This window comes from Rhipicephalus microplus, chromosome 7 (assembly GCF_043290135.1).
Source record: "Rhipicephalus microplus isolate Deutch F79 chromosome 7, USDA_Rmic, whole genome shotgun sequence".
NCBI classification, from domain to species: Eukaryota; Metazoa; Arthropoda; class Arachnida; order Ixodida; family Ixodidae; genus Rhipicephalus; species Rhipicephalus microplus.
Window position 1 is genome coordinate 80,494,576 of NC_134706.1, and position 20,034 is coordinate 80,514,609.

At 48.5% G+C, this 20,034-nt stretch overlaps 1 protein-coding gene across 6 annotated transcripts in view; it reads left to right on the forward strand.

The window, feature by feature from the left end:
• LOC142767517 (japanin-like-RA1) overlaps positions 1-20,034 on the forward strand; it is a 227,720-nt gene that overhangs the window by 5,398 nt on the left and 202,288 nt on the right. For 5 of the 6 annotated variants that reach the window (XM_075869323.1, XM_075869324.1, XM_075869328.1 and 2 more), the window contains exons 2-4: positions 11,789-11,827; positions 19,223-19,282; positions 19,561-19,665. In XM_075869323.1, the coding sequence (XP_075725438.1) occupies positions 11,789-11,827; positions 19,223-19,282; positions 19,561-19,665 (204 nt within the window). Of the gene's footprint in view, positions 1-11,650; positions 11,723-11,788; positions 11,828-19,222; positions 19,283-19,560; positions 19,666-20,034 lie in introns of those variants that run through there. The other variant, XM_075869326.1, reaches the window with a different exon arrangement.

The following is a 20,034-nucleotide window of genomic DNA, read 5'->3' on the forward strand; positions in this document are numbered from 1 at the left end:
CAAACGTATCAAGCTAAGTTTTGAAAGAGCAAGGAAAATGGGAAGGCGACAAGATGAGCAACTACAAGTAAATTTTTATTCAGAAAGACAAATAGAAATAGCTACAAAACAAATGAAGAAAGTAATCACTGAGGATAATAAAACAGTGTGAACATACATAAATCTAATTAAACTGTTTGAGTCAGAGTTTGCAAAGGCACGTGACAAGTCACCCCGGAAAAGAAGACACAAACCCAAGAGTTGGTGCGATGAGGAAGTCAAGAAAGCCATAGCAAAACGTCAGGAAGTGTCAAGGGAACACAGACATGCTAAGCAGCGGGGTGAACCGACCGATGATGTTGAAAGGAAATGGGAAATCTTTCTAAGCTGTAGAAGGCATGCATCCCTTCTGATCAATGAAAAGATTAGAAGAAAGGGAGCTCAGTGGCTGGCAGAAGTACGTGATAAGATAAAAAGTCAGCTGCAAAATTTTGGAACCATCTAAACTCCCTGAGAAAGGAGACTAGCCTAGAGCAAAGTTTCATAATTACAGTTCAAGGTGCTAGGCTTGAAGGGGACGAACCCATTAAATATATAAGAACAATAATGATGAAAAAGTTTCAACAAAGAAGTGCTTCATGAACCACAATAGACAAGGATCAATCAAGTGACGCAATGGCTCCATTTTCACAACAAGAGTGGGAAAGGGCTGAGAAAAAGCTTCCTAGTAGTACATCAACAGGCCCAGATGGCATTCCAATTATGCTGATAAAGACATTAGGTCCGAAGTCTAAACAGACTTTGAGAGAGGCAGTGAGCAATAGAATAATCGATGATGAAGTCCCCAATGAATGGAAACTTAGCAGGATGAGCATAATCTATAGAGGAAAACGGGACAAAGCTGACACAAACAACTACCATCCTCTAACAGTGACATCAGTGGTCTACAGGCTGGTGATTCAGATTATAAAGGAAAGACTGAAGGCATAAATAGATGATGAGGGGGTGCTGAGGGAACTGCAGAATGGGTTTCGGAAACACAGGAGGTTGAAAGACAATCTGTTCTCACTGACGCAGTGCATCGAAATAGCAAAAAAAGAACACGGGCCCCGGTCGCTAGCATTTTTGGATATCAAATGAGCGTACGACAGCGTGGTTCAAGAAGACTTGTGGGGAATACTGTACACACTATGTGTGGAAGGTGGAGTCACTTATCTTTTAGAGAATACCCATAAAGGTAACAAGGCAGTTATAAAGTGGGAAAAACAGGTATCCTAGCCTGCAGAGGTAAAACAGGAGCTTAGGCAGGGGTGTCCTCTGTCACCCTTGTTATTCATTATGTATCTACAACGATTAAAGGCCAAATATAAAGGGAAGTGGACTGGGTTTCAACCTCTCTTTTGTCAAAAAAAGAAAACTCATTGAACAGGCACTACCAGCATTGATGTACGCAGGTTATATAGTGCTAATTGCCGACGACAAGGAAGATTTGCAGAGATTTATGGACATGTGCGGTAATTATTGAGTTAGGTAGGTTTCAGATTCAGTAAGGAAAAGTCAGCAGTAATGATTTTTAATCTTAATGAAGGTAGTGAGCTTAGGATACAGGAGGTCACGCTAGAGATAACAGATAAATACAAATATCTGGGCGTATGGATAAGCGATGAGGCCAAGTACCTGTGGTAACACGAAATATACGTGACGACTAAAGGTAACAGGAATGAAGCGGTGATGAAAAACGGGCACTGTGGAATTACAATAGGTAGGATGTTGTGAGAGGAATGTGGAAAGAAATCATAGTTCTTGGTTTTACGTTCGGAAACGCGGTCTTGTGTATGAGTACTGAAGTTCAAGCAAAATAGAAATTAAGCAACGTAGAATAGGTAGGCTTGCCTTAGCAGCTCACGGCAATATAGCAAATCAGGTAGCACAAAGTGATATGGGATGGACATGATTTGAGGGCAGGGAAGCTAGCAGCAAGATAAAATTTGAGAAGCGATTGAGAGAAAAGGGGGAGGAGCGTTAGCTAGGAAGGTATTCAGGAGCGTTGGGCTAGAAAGACAAAGCGCCCTTAATTCCTGCTTCTCGGGCATGTCACACCATCAGCACGGGTTTGGCCAATCCGATTAGACAAAAGCCATAGCGTGTTTTGCCAACCAAGCAGCGGATTATTAATGAGCAGGTGAACGAAATCATTCGAAACGGAGTCATTCAAGAGTCGGCGAGTCCATGGGCAGCTCCAGTAATTCTTGTTAAAAAGAAAGACGTCTGCTGGGGATTTTGCGTCGATTATCGCCGATGGAATGCTGTAACGAAAAAGACGTGTACCCACTTCCACGTATTGATGATGCCATCTACTGTCTACATTCGGCTTCTTACTTTTCCTCTGTGGACTCAAGATCGGGCTACTGGCCGATTCCCATGCATCCTGAAGATAAAAAAAGACAGCCTTTGTAACCCCTGACGGCGTTTTCGTATTCAACGTGATGTCATTTGGACTGTGCAATCGACGTTCGAGCGATTTATGGACACTATTCTCCGTAGCTTGAAGGGGAGTACTTGCACGTGCTATCTCGCCGACGTCGTCATCTTTGCCGCACCTTCAGCGAACACGATTCACGTCTGGATACTGTACTGACCTGCATAAGAAACTCTGGCCTTGTTCTTAACTCAAAGAAATGCCACATCGGAGACCGACAAACCCTTGTTATTGGACACCTAGTTGATAATAATGGCATCCATGCAGATCCCCAGAAGACAGCGGCTGTTGAAGCATTCAGTGCGCCGCGCTCTGTTAAGGAGCTCCGTAGTTTTCTTGGGCTTTGCTTCTGTTTTCGCCGCTTTATACCCAAATTTGCGGATGTCGCGTATCCGCTGACATGTTTGCCACGGAAGAATATTCCCTTCGAGTGTACTCCGCAGTACGACTCCTCTTTTCGTCAACTGAAGTTCCTCCTGACGTCACGGCCTGTTCTTCAACACTTCAACCCTCAGCTCTAACATAACTGCACACGGATGCCAATGGCATTGGAATCGGTGCCGTCCAAGTTCAATGCCATGGTAACTGCGAGCACGTGATTGCATACGCAAGTCGCTCCTTGGGTAGGCACGAGCAGAGTTATACTGTCACAGAACAAGAATACCTCGTGGTAGTATTTGCGATTCAGCTGTTTCGGTCTTACTTATATGAACGCCCTTTTTACAGTCGTCACCGACCACCACACATTGTGTTGGCTCATCAACCTCCAGGACCCTTGCTGCAGTCTAGCGCGCTGGGCACTTCGGCTCCAAGAGTAAAACTTCATAGTCTCGTACAAAAGCGTTCGACGACATGCCGACGCAGATTGCCTTTCGCGCATGCCACAGAGCACTACAGAGTGTGACGCTGATGACGTTGACCACCTTGTAGCTTCTGTGTCACCAAAGTTTCCCTACCGGAATACTTTCAAAGACAAACAGCGAAAGGAGACCAGACTATCATAGCTCTGCACAGCTCCCACGGCACGCCATTTCTGTGCACGCTAATGGACTTCTGCATAAGAAGAACTTTTCCAGCACTGGCGCATGTTACCTCCCGGTGGTGCCGGAAAGCCTTCGGACAGCGATTTTAAGTGCTATGCACTACGATCCTACGTCCGGACATTTAGGTTCTGCGCGCATGCTCTACTGTGCTAAGGAACGCTCCTATTGGCCGGGAATGCGACAGTCCGTCGGGGTGTATGTGGCCAGCTGCAAGCAGTGTCAACGCCACAAACGCTCATCTACTGCTTCGGCTGGTCTTCCATAGCCCTTGCCACCTCCAGGCACACCTTTCCAACTAGTGGGCATTGACCTACTGGGTTCTTTTCCGAAGTCGGCTAAGGGCCATCGCCGGATAATTGTATGCGTTCAATACCTCGAGCGCTACTGCGAGACGGCGGCCATACCAACCGCAACTGCCAGTGACATCTCTGTGTTCCTGCTGCAACACGTTATCCTCTGACATGGTCCACCTCACGTGATCATCAGTGATCGTAGACGACTATTCGTGGCAGATACAGTTGAAGATCTGCTTCGATTGAGTGAGTCCCATCTTCGTCACTCGTCGCCATACCATCCACAAACAATTGGGTTCACGGAGCGCACCAACCAAACAAATGTAAACATGCTCTCTATGTATGTGGCATCCGACCACAAGAACTGGGATGACGTGGTACCGTTTATAACGTATGCGTTTAACACGGCTAAGCACGAGACAACAGGCTATAGCCCCTTTTTCTCGATGTACGCACAACCACCATGGCACACACTCGACACAGTTTTGCTATTCTCGACGCCCGACAACCTCTCTGTCACCGAAATCATCTGCCTTGCAGAAGAGGCACGTCGTATTGCTCGTCTGTGCACTTTGATATCACAGAAAAAATAAAAGGCGCGCTACGACGTCCACCATCGGTCTGCAACTTGCCATCCAGACGACTTTGTGTGGCTCTCGACTCCGGTACGAAGATGCGGGTTATGCCAAAATTTTTTGGAAACATATGACGGACCGTTTGTTGTTGCCAACGAAATCACGGAAATCACGTATACAACAGCTCGCCTCACGAGAAATGGAAGAAGAGCTGCTAAAGCCGAAGAAGTTCATGTCGCTCGACTGAAGTTGTACACACCAAGGTGAATCAATTACCTTGCCCGGCAGGCTTCGTCTGCAAGGGGAGGAATGTTGCGCATGCCTGGAAAGAAAACGAAGGTGGGTGAACGTGCTGGCCACCCCAAGCGGGAGCAAGAGGGAAGACGACGACGCTGCGATCATCAACCTGTTGGCCACTTCGGCGCTTCTCTTCGCAACCAAAATAAACGGCTTCTTCAGTCGTGTACGTCCTGGTCCTCTTTGTGCGTAACAATATCATTCTCTGTTCCTTTCGTTGTAAGCGGGACTGAATAAGTGGTCTCAAACATGGTACGTGGATGATAGCTTTGTGGTTCACGTCGTTTTCACAGCCATATTGGACATATTTTGCAACACGCAACCAATAACATCATGTCCCATGTTCAGGCCACTGGTCTCGTTTACTCGGCAGCCAAATCGGCTTGGCGTCTCATGCGCCCTCCTGACAAGCATTGCTGGAAAAGTCTTCAAGCCACCTTCACGCAAACGGTACACCACTCTACCCGCAGTCGTTTCGCGTCTCCGCGCGATCAGGCTGTTAATACTGTAGTGGGGAATTCGCAAGGCAATGACTAGTGGGACCATCGCTGAGTGCGAAGCGCGAGCGGGAGCACGGGCTGTAGACGCTGGACTGCCCGAGCATTTGTTTCCGTACCGGCTGTCTGCCTATTACCTGGCGTCGCTATTAAACCCCCTTACAAAGTGGTCGAAGTGTGCTGGGTACGCAAACCTGGAACTTCGAAGGCGGAAGCTGCCCACTGCATCAGCAATGCCTGATCAGACGACCGAGCAAGGCACCACCCAGCAAAGCACGGCCCAATCTCAACTGGTCATCGTGCTTACCACCCTGCGCCAACGAGATCCGCCCTTCTTCATCGGCACCGAGGACCAAGATGTGGAGGACTGGTTGCAGCTGTTTGAGAAAGTGAGCGCCACCAACAAGTGGGACGACCCCTCGAAATTGGAGTACGTCCCATTTTATCTCAAAGACGTCGCCAGCCTGTGGTTCACAAACCACCGTACTGAATTTATCACTTGGGCCGGTTTCAAGACCACCCTCGCAGCTGTGTTCGATCGCCCCGCAGTGCGCAAGCTGCGTGCTGAGCAGCGCCTACGCGGACGTGCACAAAGGCAGGGCGAAAACTTCACTAGCTATACTGAAGATGTAATCGATTTATGCCGGCGCTTCAACCCTGAGATGACCGAACATGACAAGATCAGGCATATCTTGAAAGGCATAGACGATGATGTCTATCAAATGTTGCTGGCAAAGGGCCCAAGTACCGTATCCGAACTTGTGACCTTGTGCCAGAGCTTGGAAGAAATTCGAAAACAACAGGCAGCAGTTCGGAGGTCGACGACTGCAGACGACTCTCTCGCTGCCCTGGCCGTTGGTGGTGACAGCTCCCTGCTGGAGCAGATAAAAGAATATGTACGCGAAGAGGTCGCACGACAGCTTTCATGTCTCTCGTATCTGCCGACCACCGAAGCACCAACGAACCGCCTAACGCCGACAATAAGACAGGCTATTCAGGAGCAGGTCTCCGAGGCGTTGCCATTACCTACGCCTGCCTCTCAACCAACGCCTGTTGCCGCGCCACTGACCTATGCGGCCGTCGCGGCAATGCCTCCTCCATCTCGTCTGCCAATGTATAAGCCACAGCCTGTGCGACCGTCCACCGCGCCGTTTCCAGTTACACCGCAACACGCCGGAAATCCTTGGCGCACTGCTGGCAACCGGCCTATATGTTACTTTTGCGGAATTCCAGGTCACGTTGCACGTCTATGTCGTCAGCGCTTCACAGTTAACGTACCAAGATATCCTGAATATTCGTTTCGGCCTCCATACCACGCGCCTCACGTACCACCCGAAGTTCACGAACGCGATGCGCTAACTGCTTCTGGCGCCCGAACATTCGCTTCTAGACGTTCTACTTCCCGCTCGCCTTCACCTTCAACAAGTCGTCGTTCTGTATCGCCTATGCGTCGACGAACCACCCTCATTGAGACGGAAAACTACCTGCCGCAGCTCCGGAGGCACGAGCTGCGTCATCGTCTAATCGTTTAAGTCCTCGCCTGTCTCCCGCCAATCTTATCGATGTAATCGTCGAAGGTGTACGAACACTCGCACTCATCGATACCGGTGCCGCGATATCCGTGATTAGTCAAACACTCTGCCGCTCTCTTCATAAAGTGACGATGCTTTCTCCCGTGGTTTCTCTTAGTACTGCGAGCGCCCAACAAATTGAGCCCGTCGCGGCATGTACGGCAAAAGTGGTTATTCGAGACGTGTTGTACATCATTGAATTTCACGTGTTGGCTTCATGTTCCCACGATGTCATCATAGGATGGGATTTTTTATCACGTCATCACGCCGTCGTGGACTGCGCTCGGGCCGAAGTGGAGCTGTTACCGTTTTGTGATGCGCCTTTTGTTGATGCGGCCGTATCTAGTGTGGCTAACTTTGTCGTCGCGACGGACATAGACCTTCCTCCTTTCAGCGCCCAGTTTGTCCCTGCCTGCTGTGCTTCACTTTCTGACGCTACCGTCCTATTCACGCCATCAGACATCTTCGGTAGCCGCCACCACACATCGCTGCCATTCACCGTTCTCGAGCTTTGTCAAGATTTACCGGGATATTTATTTCCAATCCCAACTCGTGCCCCCTCAGTTTGCGCCGCAACGAGACGATCGGCCACATTCAACTTATCGATGAAGGTACTATCATGCCTGCCGATTTCTTCGACACCAAGCCGAATATGGAGCTGAACGCGTTGGTTCCTCACTTTGCCTCGAACAGCGTATCTACCGATGCATTTCACCGTTCTATTGACAGCCATCTCGCCCCGGCTCAACGAGAGCAGCTTGTTACCCTGCTGCACGAATTCAAGCGTTCGTTTGACTTTCCCCAAGCGGTGCTAGGAAGAACGAACACCGTTGTGCACACAATTGACACAGGAAAGAGTACTCCTTTGCGCCAGCGCCCTTATCGTGTGTCACCAGCGGAGCGTCGGGTAATTGCAGCACAAGTAGACGACATGCTACAGCGTGGAGTCATCAAGCCTTCTTGTAGTCCTTGGTCTTCCCCAGTTGTACTCGTCAAAAAAAGGATGGTTCAATCCGGTTCTGCGTAGACTACAGGCGCCTAAACAACATTACGAGGAAAGATGTTTACCCTCTTCCCCGCATAAACGACGCTCTCGATTGTCTCCAAGGTGCAGAATTCTTTTCCTCGCTTGACCTTCGCTCGGGTTATTGGCAGGTCCCAATGGCTGAGTCTGATCGTCCAAAAACGGCGTTTGTCACACCGGATGGCCTCTATGAATTTACCGTGATGCCATTCGGACTCTGCAATGCGCCTGCCACATTCGAGCGAATGATGAACAGCATTTTACGCGGTCTCAAAGGAACATTTGCTTGTGCTATCTTGATGACGTAGTGGTTTTTTCACCCGATTTCACTTCGCATCTCACTCGTCTGCGTAAGATTCTACAGTGCCTTACAAATGCCAGGCTTCAGCTTAACCTGAAGAAGTGTCACTTTGGGGCTAAACAACTCACCATAGTTGGTCATGTCGTCTCGAAAGCCGGCATTCTTCCCGACCCTGACAAGCTTCGTGCTGTTGCCGAATTTCCTTAGCCGACTACTGTTAAAGAACTATGGAGCTTTGTGGGTCTGTGCTCCTATTTTCGTCGCTTTGTCCGGAACTTTGCCTCCATCATGGCTCCACTCACCAAACTCCTTGCTGGCCCTGCAGATCTTTCGAATTGGACAGCAGCCTGTGACGAATCCTTCGCAACACTGCGCCAACTCCTTACATCACCACCCGTACTGCGCCATTACAACCCTACTGCGCCAACTGAAGTACACACCAATGCAAGTGGCGTCGGCCTTGGTGCAGTACTCGCGCAACGCAAGCCAGGTTTTACGGAGTATGTGGTCGCCTATGCCAGCCGCGCCCTCACTAAGGCAGAAGCCAACTATTCTGTCACGGAAAAAGAGTGCATTGCGATTTGTGGGCGTTAAACAACTTTCGCCCCTATTTGTACGGCCTAACTTTTGATGTGGTAACTGACCATCACGCACTCTGTTGGCTGGCTTCGCTTAAAGATCCTTCCGGCCACCTCGGACGTTGGGCACTACGCCTCATGGAATTCGACATACGCGTCGTCTACCGATCGGGGCGAAAGCACTCTGATGCAGATGCGCTTTCACGATCACCCGTGAAGTCTGATGATACGGATATATCAGCCCTGGACCTTGCCCTCTCTGCCGTCAGCGTCACAGACATGCCATCCGAACAGCAAAAGGACCCTTGGATTGCCTCGCTCTTGAATATGCTGTCTTACGCATCAACTTCCGGTTACCCGCGTGCTCTTCGCCGCCAAGCAATGCATTTCGCCATACGGGATGGCCTGTTATACCGTCGCAACTATCAAGTGGCTGGTCGTAAATGGCTGCTAGACATACCCAGCCATATGCGGTCTGATATCTGCAAATATTTTCATGCTGAACCGCAAACGCACACGCCGGTGCGCTAAAGACGTATGAGCGGATCCGCCAACGTTACTACTGGCGGGGTATGTACACGTTTGTACGCAAACACATTCGCTCATGTTCCCAGTGTCAGCAGCGCAAGACATTCCCTCATTCACCCGGTCAACTGCAGCCTTTGCCATGTCCTGCACGCCCATTTGACCGTGTTGGGATTGACCTATACGGCCCGCTACCGTGCTCTGTTGGTGGTAATCGATGAATGATTGTGGCTGCCGACCATCTGACAAGGTACGTCGAAACGGCAACGCTACCTTCGGCTGGCGCTCGTGACGTTGCAACCTTCATCTTGCACCGGTTTGTTCTTCGTCATGGTGCACCACGGGAGCTCCTGAGTGACAGAGGACGCGTATTTTTGTCCGAAGTTCTGCAGCAGCTCCTACATTCATGCCGTACGGTACACCGCACATCAACAGCCTACCACCCTCAGACGAACGGCCTAACGGAACGTTTCAACAGAACCCTCGGAGGCAAGCTCGCTATGTATATTGATTCTGACCACTCCAACTGGGACGTTGTTCTTCCTTTCGTGACGTACGCCTACAATACGGTGATTCAATCAACAACAGGCTTTTCTCCATTTTTTCTTTTATATGGTCGTGACCCATGCAACACACTCGACACAATTCTGCCATACAATCCTGATGCCTCCGAGTTTAGCCCAGTTTCTGAAATGGCCGAACATGCCTAAGAGTGTCGTCAACTTGCACGGTCCTTCACAGCCGATAACCAAGCCCTCGAAAAAGATCGCCACGACCATGATCTTGTTCAGAATACCTTCCCCGTCGGTTCTCTCGTGTGGCTCCGACTGCCTTTCCACGCTCCTGGACTGACTCCTAAGTTTGCACCGAAGTATACGGGCCCTTACCGCGTCATACAGCACCCTTCTTCTGTCACCTATGTGATTGAACCACTCAAGCCGTCCACGGACAAGTGCCGCCTTGGTCGTGAGATGGTCCACGTCAGTCGCCTCAAGCCCTGTTACGACCCTCCTGTTCTCTCGTCACCTTGAGTCGCCAGGATGGCTCGTCTTCGTCGCCGGGGCATTGTAGTGGGGAATTCGCAAGGCAATGACTAGTGGGACCATCGCTGAGTGCGAAGCGCGAGCGGGAGCACGGGCTGTAGACGCTGGACTGCCCGAGCATTTGTTTCCGTACCGGCTGTCTGCCTATTACCTGGCGTCGCTATTAAACCCTCTTACAATACAAACGGTTACAACACGCCCCTCATTGACAAGCTCGCGTTCTTGATGCAGCAGACAGCGCGTACGCTCGCCCGTGTCCGTGAATGGTATGCGTACGTGTGAGAACAGCTCTTCTTTATCGACGCTTTCATGATTTCCCATCTCACGTACTGCCTCCTTTGTAGTAATCTCCTCAAATCACAGTCAAAAAATTGACGTCCTCGTCGGTCGAGCATACCAGATTGCTCTCGGGGATCCCTCCAACGCCTCGAAAGATTGTCTTCTACATCTGGGTGTACACAGCACACTCGACGAGTTCCCTCAAGCTCGTCCCTCCACTTTGGTGCAACATCTTTACTGTTCGTGACCTGTCACCATATTCTTTTCTCTATCGGTCAGCACACATCCTCTCACCTACCGAAATTAGTCTCTTAACCGCATGCTGCTCTAGGGGCCTTGTCCATCTAGCCACTTTCGAAAGATACGCTCGTGGGCTACCAGGAATATTGCCGCAAAGCATCTGAGTAGTCTACATGGATGCAGCTCCAGTATGCTCAGCCAGGGACGCCTTCATAGTCGTTTTTCTGTCACCCTGATCAGTGCCTTCAGGTCCAGCAATCATTGTTAGCAGCATTTGGACACAATCTGCCGAAAAAGAGGGAGAGGGGGCCATCACTGCAAGCTGCAATCTCGACTGACAATCAGCAGCGCCACTACTAAGAGGACCAGGACCACACCCACTCGAGGCACCCTTGCAACGAGGCGTGTATAGTGAATTGGCGTGTATAGTTTTATATGGCGTTTTGTGTCACAATTCGCACAATTGCAAATCTTCACTGTGTATGGTGACCTTTACACTGCAATTTCTTCAAGCTAAAGATAAAAAGTGCTTGCTAGTGCTTCAACATCTTCTAGTGGTCTACCAGCGCTCGTGATAGAATCAACTTTCCATATACAGGGCGCCCCGGTTTCACGGAGTACTAATAAAAAAGATAAACGGCGTTACGCGAAGCACACCTAGTACATATATAGTTTCCAATGTACGTGAAGTAGCTGCAACTTTTTTTTTCCTTCAATTGCCATTAACTAATGAGTCATAAATGTATTTGGAACTCAAAAATCACTCCACTAAATATGCAAACGTCAATGAGGCAGATGTGCTTATGTTTAAATGTCGCTGTCTTTGCTGCTTCTTACAACGTATAATTGGTAAGCTATTTTTATCTGTGAATAACGAAAGCCTGAGCAATTTAATTAGAATTTATAGTCCCACGTAGCGCTGTCTTTTTTGCTTTGTCTTCGTCAGTGCCTTTGACTAGAATTCCTTCTGACGATGCGCAGAGAACAAGTATAGTCAAGTACTATTATCAATGTATTCAGCATGTTCTTCGTCGCGTTGCTTACTGTCATATGTATCGTTGCAGATTTCATACGGACAAGCTTGGACTCCGATCTATGCGCATGTAAGTTGGCCATCGATGTCGCAGCTTTTCACAAATAACTGACACGAATGCTTGTGGAGTTCCGGGACACTACAGCGCTACAGAAACTGTTTGCGTATCTTGGTATAATATTTTTGAGAAGGTTTCATCTGAAAGTAAGCTCATTCAGGACAATATCTGCAGTGTCATGTAGTGGCATACGTCTTTTCCTTTTCACGATTGGTTGATTATTCACGCTACAGGGTCGACCATATCGAAAGTTACAACAGCATTAGTATTCAGCCTAATGAATTTGATTCGCAATTGATGTGTTCAGGTCATTATGTTTATTCAAAGTATGAAAAAATGAAGAGTACTTTTCTGCACTATGTATTAGACATCAGCTTCTGTGGTCTCGTCTCGTGTTCGGTGAGAGCTGGAGTCCCATCTACGTAACTATATTCATTTTATTAAAGACAGCTTTGTTTGGTTGGGAAATATGCGTCTCAAAAAGTTAGCGGGTCAGTGCGAAACACGCAGTCCTGGTAAAGCTATTAAGGTAGCTTTTATGAAAGCTTTTTTTAAGTCTTATGCCAGCTACTAGTGCAACTACCCCTGCATGGAGTCCTCTCTGCTATAAACCATCATAACTTTGGTGACGTAGGAAAGGAGACTGCGTCTTTATTCGGTCCTCAGAGGACCGTAGTATCTACTGCACACCTGTAAAGCATTACGCGCACTTTCTTTATATTGTGCCTGATGACATTGGGCAGTGTTCTGTAATTGTTTAGAAGCAGTGAGTGACAAACCCGTTACGTAATCCGCATGGTGTGCCGCCAGCTTGTAGTTTTACTTCTTTAAAATGCTCTACTACACAAGTTAACGTAATTCTTTCCCGGTATGATGGTTAAGGACGTTCGTCACTATGCTTGTCGATAGCGGACGAGAAAGGATTAACATCAACAATTGATGCGAACAAAAGAAGCTTTATATTGCACACTAGAGAGGAAATGGCAGGTGAAAATAAAACTATATATCCAACCCTACACGCCAAGCATCACGCCACCTGCACGAGAGTCAGACCTCTATTATGCGGAGAGCTCGCGGCTACGCTTACTCAGTGTCCAGCGCGTATAGCTCTCGGTTCGCAAGCAGAAACCGCCGCCTCACAGTTTGGGTCCCCGTCGTCCCGACATGATGCGGTCGTCGACGTGCGCAAGGGCGAAGGTGGCACGGCTGGAATGGCTGACGGCACACGGATGCGCTACCGTGTGCAGCGCCGTTTAGTCGGACGTCGCGGCCAACCCAGCAGTCATGGTCGCAACTCCTGAGGCCCAGGGTCAGGCTACGGCTCACGAGGACCACGCCCAGTAGGCCTCGCTCACGAACCTGCTCCTGGCCACTGCACCCAGGCAGGAGCCACTCAGCAGGCCCCGTCCTTGGACCTTGTACAGGCCGACGGACTCGACCTCGAACGGACACACCGGAGCTCGACCTGGCCGACACGCACGGGTCCCACGTCCGGCTCAGGAACGCTGCCAGGAACTCGTCCTCTCGAGCTGCGCACCACTTCGTCTCCCTTCGTTGCCTCAACTCTCGAGCTCTCTTTCGCACGTTCCTTCTTCTTGGCTAGCGCACCGCCAGGTACCCTCGGGTGCACACTGCAGCTCATGAGCTCGCGGCCCACGTCCGAGTCTGGCGCGTCGCTCGGTACGGCTCGGCACCGCTCGGCGATCCTCGATTCAGCCAGAACTCCCCTGGCACCTGGATCCTCGGCCACCCTGAACCTCGCCCGGCTCGGTGGTCCTCCGAACACACGCCCGCGTCTCGCCCGGCAGAACGTCTCGCTCGTCCCTTGCCGATGTGCGACGCTCTGGTGACACCGGCGCTTGATGGCATGGGTGCGGCTACGGAGCAGTCAACCGGCATTGGAGACGCGATGCTCCATGCGGGGAATGGCCAGCCCGTCCAGCGAACAGCTTGCGTCGAGACGCGATGCTCGGCGCAGCCGTGACCATTAGCCAGGCCACGTTCATCGCTGTGCTGAACGGCTGACCGTGGAGACGCCTCACCGAGATCCGCGATGCCCTCGGCAAGGAAGAGAACAGCAGGCCAGGCCGCGCCCCGAGATGCAGTACTCGTGCCGGCAATGCCGCCCCAGCTGGTGGTTGGACGGCAGCAGCGTGGACGGCCGCGTTCCCTGGCCGGAACCTGGATCACCTGCGTCCGACGCTTCGGCCCGCTGTCTTCCGTCTGCCGCTGCTTCGGCTCGTCCCCAGCCACAAAGCTTACTGCCCCGTAATGGTCACACGTGGCCCAATCGTGGCACGCCACCTCTATGGGCCACCACAGGTCTTCAGCTGATTCGCTGACACTCACGCGCACATTACACGCGCCTTGCCCCGCACTTCCGTCGTTGTCGTTTTCTTCACTCATCACACCCGGACATGAAGCCTGTGTAAGGCATGTTTGGAAAGAATTTTCAAGCACTGGTGTGGGTCCAAACTTGTACTTGCTGTGAAAGTTTTTCATTCAAAATTAAATTTGTAAATAAACTTTAGTATTTACTATAAGAGAGCAGTTGTCTCCTATGAAAAACAAATGTCTGCAACTATTATTTGAGATCAGGAAGCCCTCCCTAGAGCAACCCCTCTCATCACCCCAACAACCAAGATCACAAACAGGGAAATACTCAACAGAGCTGACACTGCGATACAAAGTGAAACGCTGTGCAATAATATAGGCAATTCAAAGTCATTAGGTCGAGAGGAAACAGACGTCCTGATAAGGGCCTCAACTTTTAACCAATCAACCACACAATTCATGAATTCGAGCTTCGCGGATATTTCACAGAACTCTAACGACAAATGCTCATTAGTTTTTTCGCCGACAGCGATGGGACAGAAACAGACACAAAACACACAGGACTCAGTCTACTTGGGCCCTGAGCTGGAACGTGTAGTTCAACTTTACTTTTATTTTGAAGCTATCGCAACAAAAGTAATATATGTATCTAAAACAGCTATGAAATCTAAGCACGTTAGTGCATCAGAGAGCCGCATTACTTCTAATTTCAAATCACGTGAAGTCGTTATAATTAAGGAGGCTAATAGGAGAGGAAGCATAGCCGATTCTCCAATAGAGCAGTACAAGCACGAAACTTACAGACAACTGAAAAACCCTGAATACTACCGTAACTTTGACAGTTAACACGCAGTGCAATGCAAACTCATCATGCTTAGCAGCCTGGCTTAGATTCCTTTTAGCAGATCAATTGCTAACGCCATCAGAATTCAAATTTATGAAACCCAACCACCGTGGGAAGGAAGGAACGGACACAGCCTGCGCCATAAGCTGCTTCACATCGGAAAGAAATATATCGGAATAAAAAAGCAAGGTCACAGTCAGCTTCAAATGCTCTTTAAATAATCTAATACACTGTCTTGAGTATGCCGTCTGCACAAAACAATATATAAGCGATACTGAGCAGCAAACTCATGTAACACTGTAAGGACACCGCACTTGTTAAACTAGTTTTTCTCTACACTAATATGTAGTCGGCGCCAATTTGAGATCATCAAAAGCAACAGCATAACTACTGTAATAACTAGAGGCACAAGATACGCTGCCAGTGTAACATAGAATCGCTCTAGCGCACATAGACTATCATTGTGCTGTTTTGATTTTTTTTAATTTATCTATATATGAGTGTGTATTTGGGTATTTATTATTATAAAGTACTGATTTTTAGTACCTTCAAACAACCGCTTTCCTTCCTCTTTCCGCGACACTAAAACCCCTCCTACCCAACATCATCAATGTAATTTTCAACCATGTTAGTTCTCCACATCCCTTTCCATATTTTTACCCCACCTTACTCCTCTCTCCTCCCTTTATTTGTTTCTTTTAGAATGCGGAATAGCTCTACGACTCACGTGTGTAACACTGTTCGTACGTGGATCCGTACGAACGCGTCGCTACGCGTACCCGTTGCCGCAGGTGTTGAATCGGTGCCGAGTAGGTCAGGCCGGAGCGATCCGTTGGCATCTAACTCTTCTCGCACGCAGGTGCACGCTGACGTCACACTCTCCGGCACCCGCAGCATGCTCCTCGAAGCGCCTGCAGCTGCCGGGTCCTCTACCCACTCGGAACACACTTCTCTCTCGCTTCGCCCTTTGTACCCCCCACAATGCTCGACAGCAGATCAAGTGGAAACACTCTTTTGAATCGTTTATCTGCATTGAAACTTAGACGAAACCCAGCCGGGCTACCGCGTTTTGCCTCTCAAACAAACGTTTACTTTAGTAAACGCTACACCGAGTTTCGCTTCTACCCGTTCTTATAGCACATGCGTCGACGCTCGTTTCAACCAAATCATCGTCATGGGCACCGCTGCCGCTTCGCATCTTATCAGGGTTTCCGTCGGGATGATGAATTATAATTTATTGTCGTTGCCTATTTGTTTCCATTTTTCGATTTTTTGAGCCTTAGGTGGCATGCCACCCAATTTTTTAACAAACTCTCGTCACCGCGCCACCTAGAGTGACACTTGAACCATAGTTTCGACAAAGACTCACACGAAAAATACGTGTTCTTCAGATTTCATTGATATGTGGGGTTTAACGTCCCAAAACCACCATATGATTATGAGAGACGCCGTAGTGGAGGGTTCCAGGAATTTCGACCACCTGGGGTTCTTTAACGTGCACCCAAATCTAAGCACATGGGCCTACAACATTTCCGCCTCCATCGGAAATGCAGCCGCCACAGCCGGGATTCGAACCCGCGCCCTGTGGGTCAGCAGCCGAGTGCCTTAGCCACTAGACCACCGCGGCGGGGCTACGTGTTCTTGAGACATCCCTGGTAGTATGGCTTACCGTCAACACCTTAACTATAGTTAACTAGAATATACTCTAGTGGCACGACCGGCGGGCCACAGCTGCTGCCTCGGCGGCCCAAAACGAAACGGATGGCGCTATGATTATTAGCCGCGCCACTGCGCCTTGGGCGCAAGCGAACGCCGGCAGCGTGTTCTCTTGGAGGCCCGGGCCACGAGGCAGTCACTCAGCGCATGTGTGTGAGTATACGCGTGAGTTGGACGCGTTGAGCCAACACCACTTAAATTCATTTCATCAAGGCCTGGAAGCTCTACTGCATACGTCATATGGGCAACGACGATGGTTGATTTGTGCACTGTGGTGACGCACAACGCAACCAACGCCGAAAATTGGCGGCGCCTTTGCATAGGCGTTTCAGTCCCTGCAGTATTATGCTGCATCACTGCACTTCGACGCTGGTATCGGACTCTTCTTCAACTTGCGGGCAACCAATGCTGAGTGCGCCGTTGTAAGCAGCGCGAGAAAAAAGCATGTGGCAACGTCCTCTTTGTGCTTTCGGAATCTTCATATCTGTGATGAGGCGTGCCTATGTTTGTGCTCGTGTTCGTCGGTGAGGGAACATATCGGGAGCAGCTGCAATGCCAAAGAAATTTTGCAACCGGATTTCTTTGAAAATCATGCATCTGATTCGCGAGTGTACGTATTTGGATTTCCGACTGATCAAGCCGCGCGAAAGTCATCTGGACGAGCAGCGCCTCTTCTATTTTTTTTTTTCATTGCCTGGGCGAACGCTCTTCTCAGGCCATCGAGTGCGTGCTCTGCCTCCACTTGCTGCTGTGGCATGGTGGCGCTGCGCGAGTAGACAACGTAAAACGCCTTCATGTGCGCGCGTCTCGCGCGCACACGGAGGCTTTCTAAGACGACGGGAAGCTGCCTCTGAACAGCAGCGCGTATTAGGAAACTCGCGAATTCCTGTTTCCATGTGAGTTAATTGACATTTTTGCCGGCTTTCACAGGTACAGGAGGATGAAAAGTATCACGGACATAGTGATGCGCTGCATTCACCGGGCTCCAACCATGGTTGCAACAAAAAGATGCTATATGGTCATTGTCACGTGTCTAACTACGTCTTCTTATCAATCCTCCAGGCTACAGCCCCTTAGAAATTAATTCGAAACAGAAACGTAGGTTGATACAGCATGTCCACGTTTCTTTCTAAGCTCACTGTACGAATTCCGCAAGTAGTCTCTCAGGCTACGTGCTACTAAATTCGATATATACAGTCGGGTTTTATAGCATTTGATTTTTACAACATTCGCGTTTTATTTTCTCTCTCATACTATTGCGAACTCATCTTTTGCATGCCTCAGTATATAATACTGCTGTGTTTAACTATGCATATCTGAAGAAACGTCATCAGATTGTTCTTGCAAACTTCTTTGACAAAAGACTGTACAGGCGCTTTCTGTGCAAGGAACCACGTAACATGTGCAAGATATCGTGGTAGAAGAGTGAAATAAAATCCAGGCGTCACAATACAAATTGCGTCACAATACAATACAAATTGCCTCACGAGTGCACTCGCGAGGCAATTTGTATTCTGTGACGCCTCGTTCTATACGCCTCGTTCTATTTGTATTCTGTGGCGCCTTTGTAACAGATTGGACGCATTAAAATAACCATGGTTACTTTAATGCGTCCAATCTGTTACAAAAGACCCAGTAATAATTGTTCAACTTCTTCAGCCACCGTATCACGTAATGGCGGAGTGGGTACGTTGCGAAACGCAGTCGTATCTTTGGTTCACATATATTTATAGTTTATAGCACCACCACAGTTTTAGCTGTGACGGTGCTGCACTTATGCACAGGGTTCTCATTTTTACCTTTTGTTTCCTCAGTGATGTTGGTGTTCTGGTCACTTTTACTGCTTTCCACAGAGTCCGTAAACAGTCAGTTGTGTGTGTAGATTTTTCGTTAGACACTGCATGATTTGGTGTCTCTACCAGCGTGGTACATTGAGCACACGTCCCGGTAACCCGACTACAAGTCATGACACACCTTTTTTACGTCCCCACTCAATGTTCATTTTGCTCTTTGCTTAAATTTCTGAGCTCTAATACTGAAATGGAATACTTTTAGTCTCCATAATGGGCTTATAATGCACGCATGTCACCTGTATGTTTACCGTTTAATAGTCTTCGAATCTTTTTTTTTTGCACCAACACATTAGGAAAATAAAAAAACAGGGCACTAAAAAGGCACCATATATCATGGTAAATCGAAGGACAAGCGTAAAGAAATAGCAGAGCAAACACGTTTATGCCATGCCCCCAAGCAGTCATAACCTTCCCCTCAAAAATTCAACCCTTTTTACCCCGTCCTGCTCTACTCATTTGAACCCAATCCAGCATACAACATAAATCTAAAAGCGCAGCCTGGAAGTACATGAATGTGGTGCGTGCACATTTCGAAGCATGCCTACTTTGCCAAATTTTTGCTACACAATGCATAAGTATATTTCTAGTGACTTTTATGAGCTGCTATATGGTCCTGTTAGGATTTGTTTTGTTGATTACGCGAGTTTTTATTTTTTACAGTTGAAACAGACGCAGGAATTATATGCGTGAATCGCACCTTGAACTCTACAGTATGCCCTGGTAAGTTGACTACGACAGTCATGGGTGTTCGGGCTATACATAAATCTGGTTATTGCAGTTATGCTTGTTATTTTATCTACAGTTTCATTGCTTGTTCTCTACGTAAAGTTGACACATCGTTTCACAACGCGCCAGTGTCTCGTTTCATTTTTCTAAGTCACGTATTCAAGGATAGACTAAGCTGTTTAGTCTACTCTCAAGCGCTGTTAACACAGCTCGTTCGAACTGTGAAGCTGGACATCAGTTGTGATTACATGCATTCTGTATTTTGTATCCAGTTGCTAGTAACGGCTCAAGATTACCCTGCGTGAACATTACTTCGAACTCGTCATGCAGAAAAGAGTTGGGCATGGAAGCTACACAATCACCGGAAATGAAACTGGGTAAGACAAAATATCACTGATTCTAATCTTGGCTGGAAGAAGTACGTCCATATTGCCATAGATTGTTATGCACCACGTAATAGGTAGGTTTTATGGTGCTGTGTATATTGCGTTTTCGGCCGGTGCATGTGAGACAGTGCTAAAAAATTTTCTACAATTCTTTTTTTAGGAGCAAAGCTTCTCAGGGCGTGGGCTGAGCGTTCTGTCGTAATTGTATGTAATGTAGCCTCTTCTCATTAATTTTTGAACCGATTAATAGAGAGTAGTACTTGTACATGTAACGAAATGCATAAATGCTGAAAATGCAAATCCTACGATACTAGAGGATGTTATTTGTAATATGGTAAAGGATAAAAATCAAAGCATATT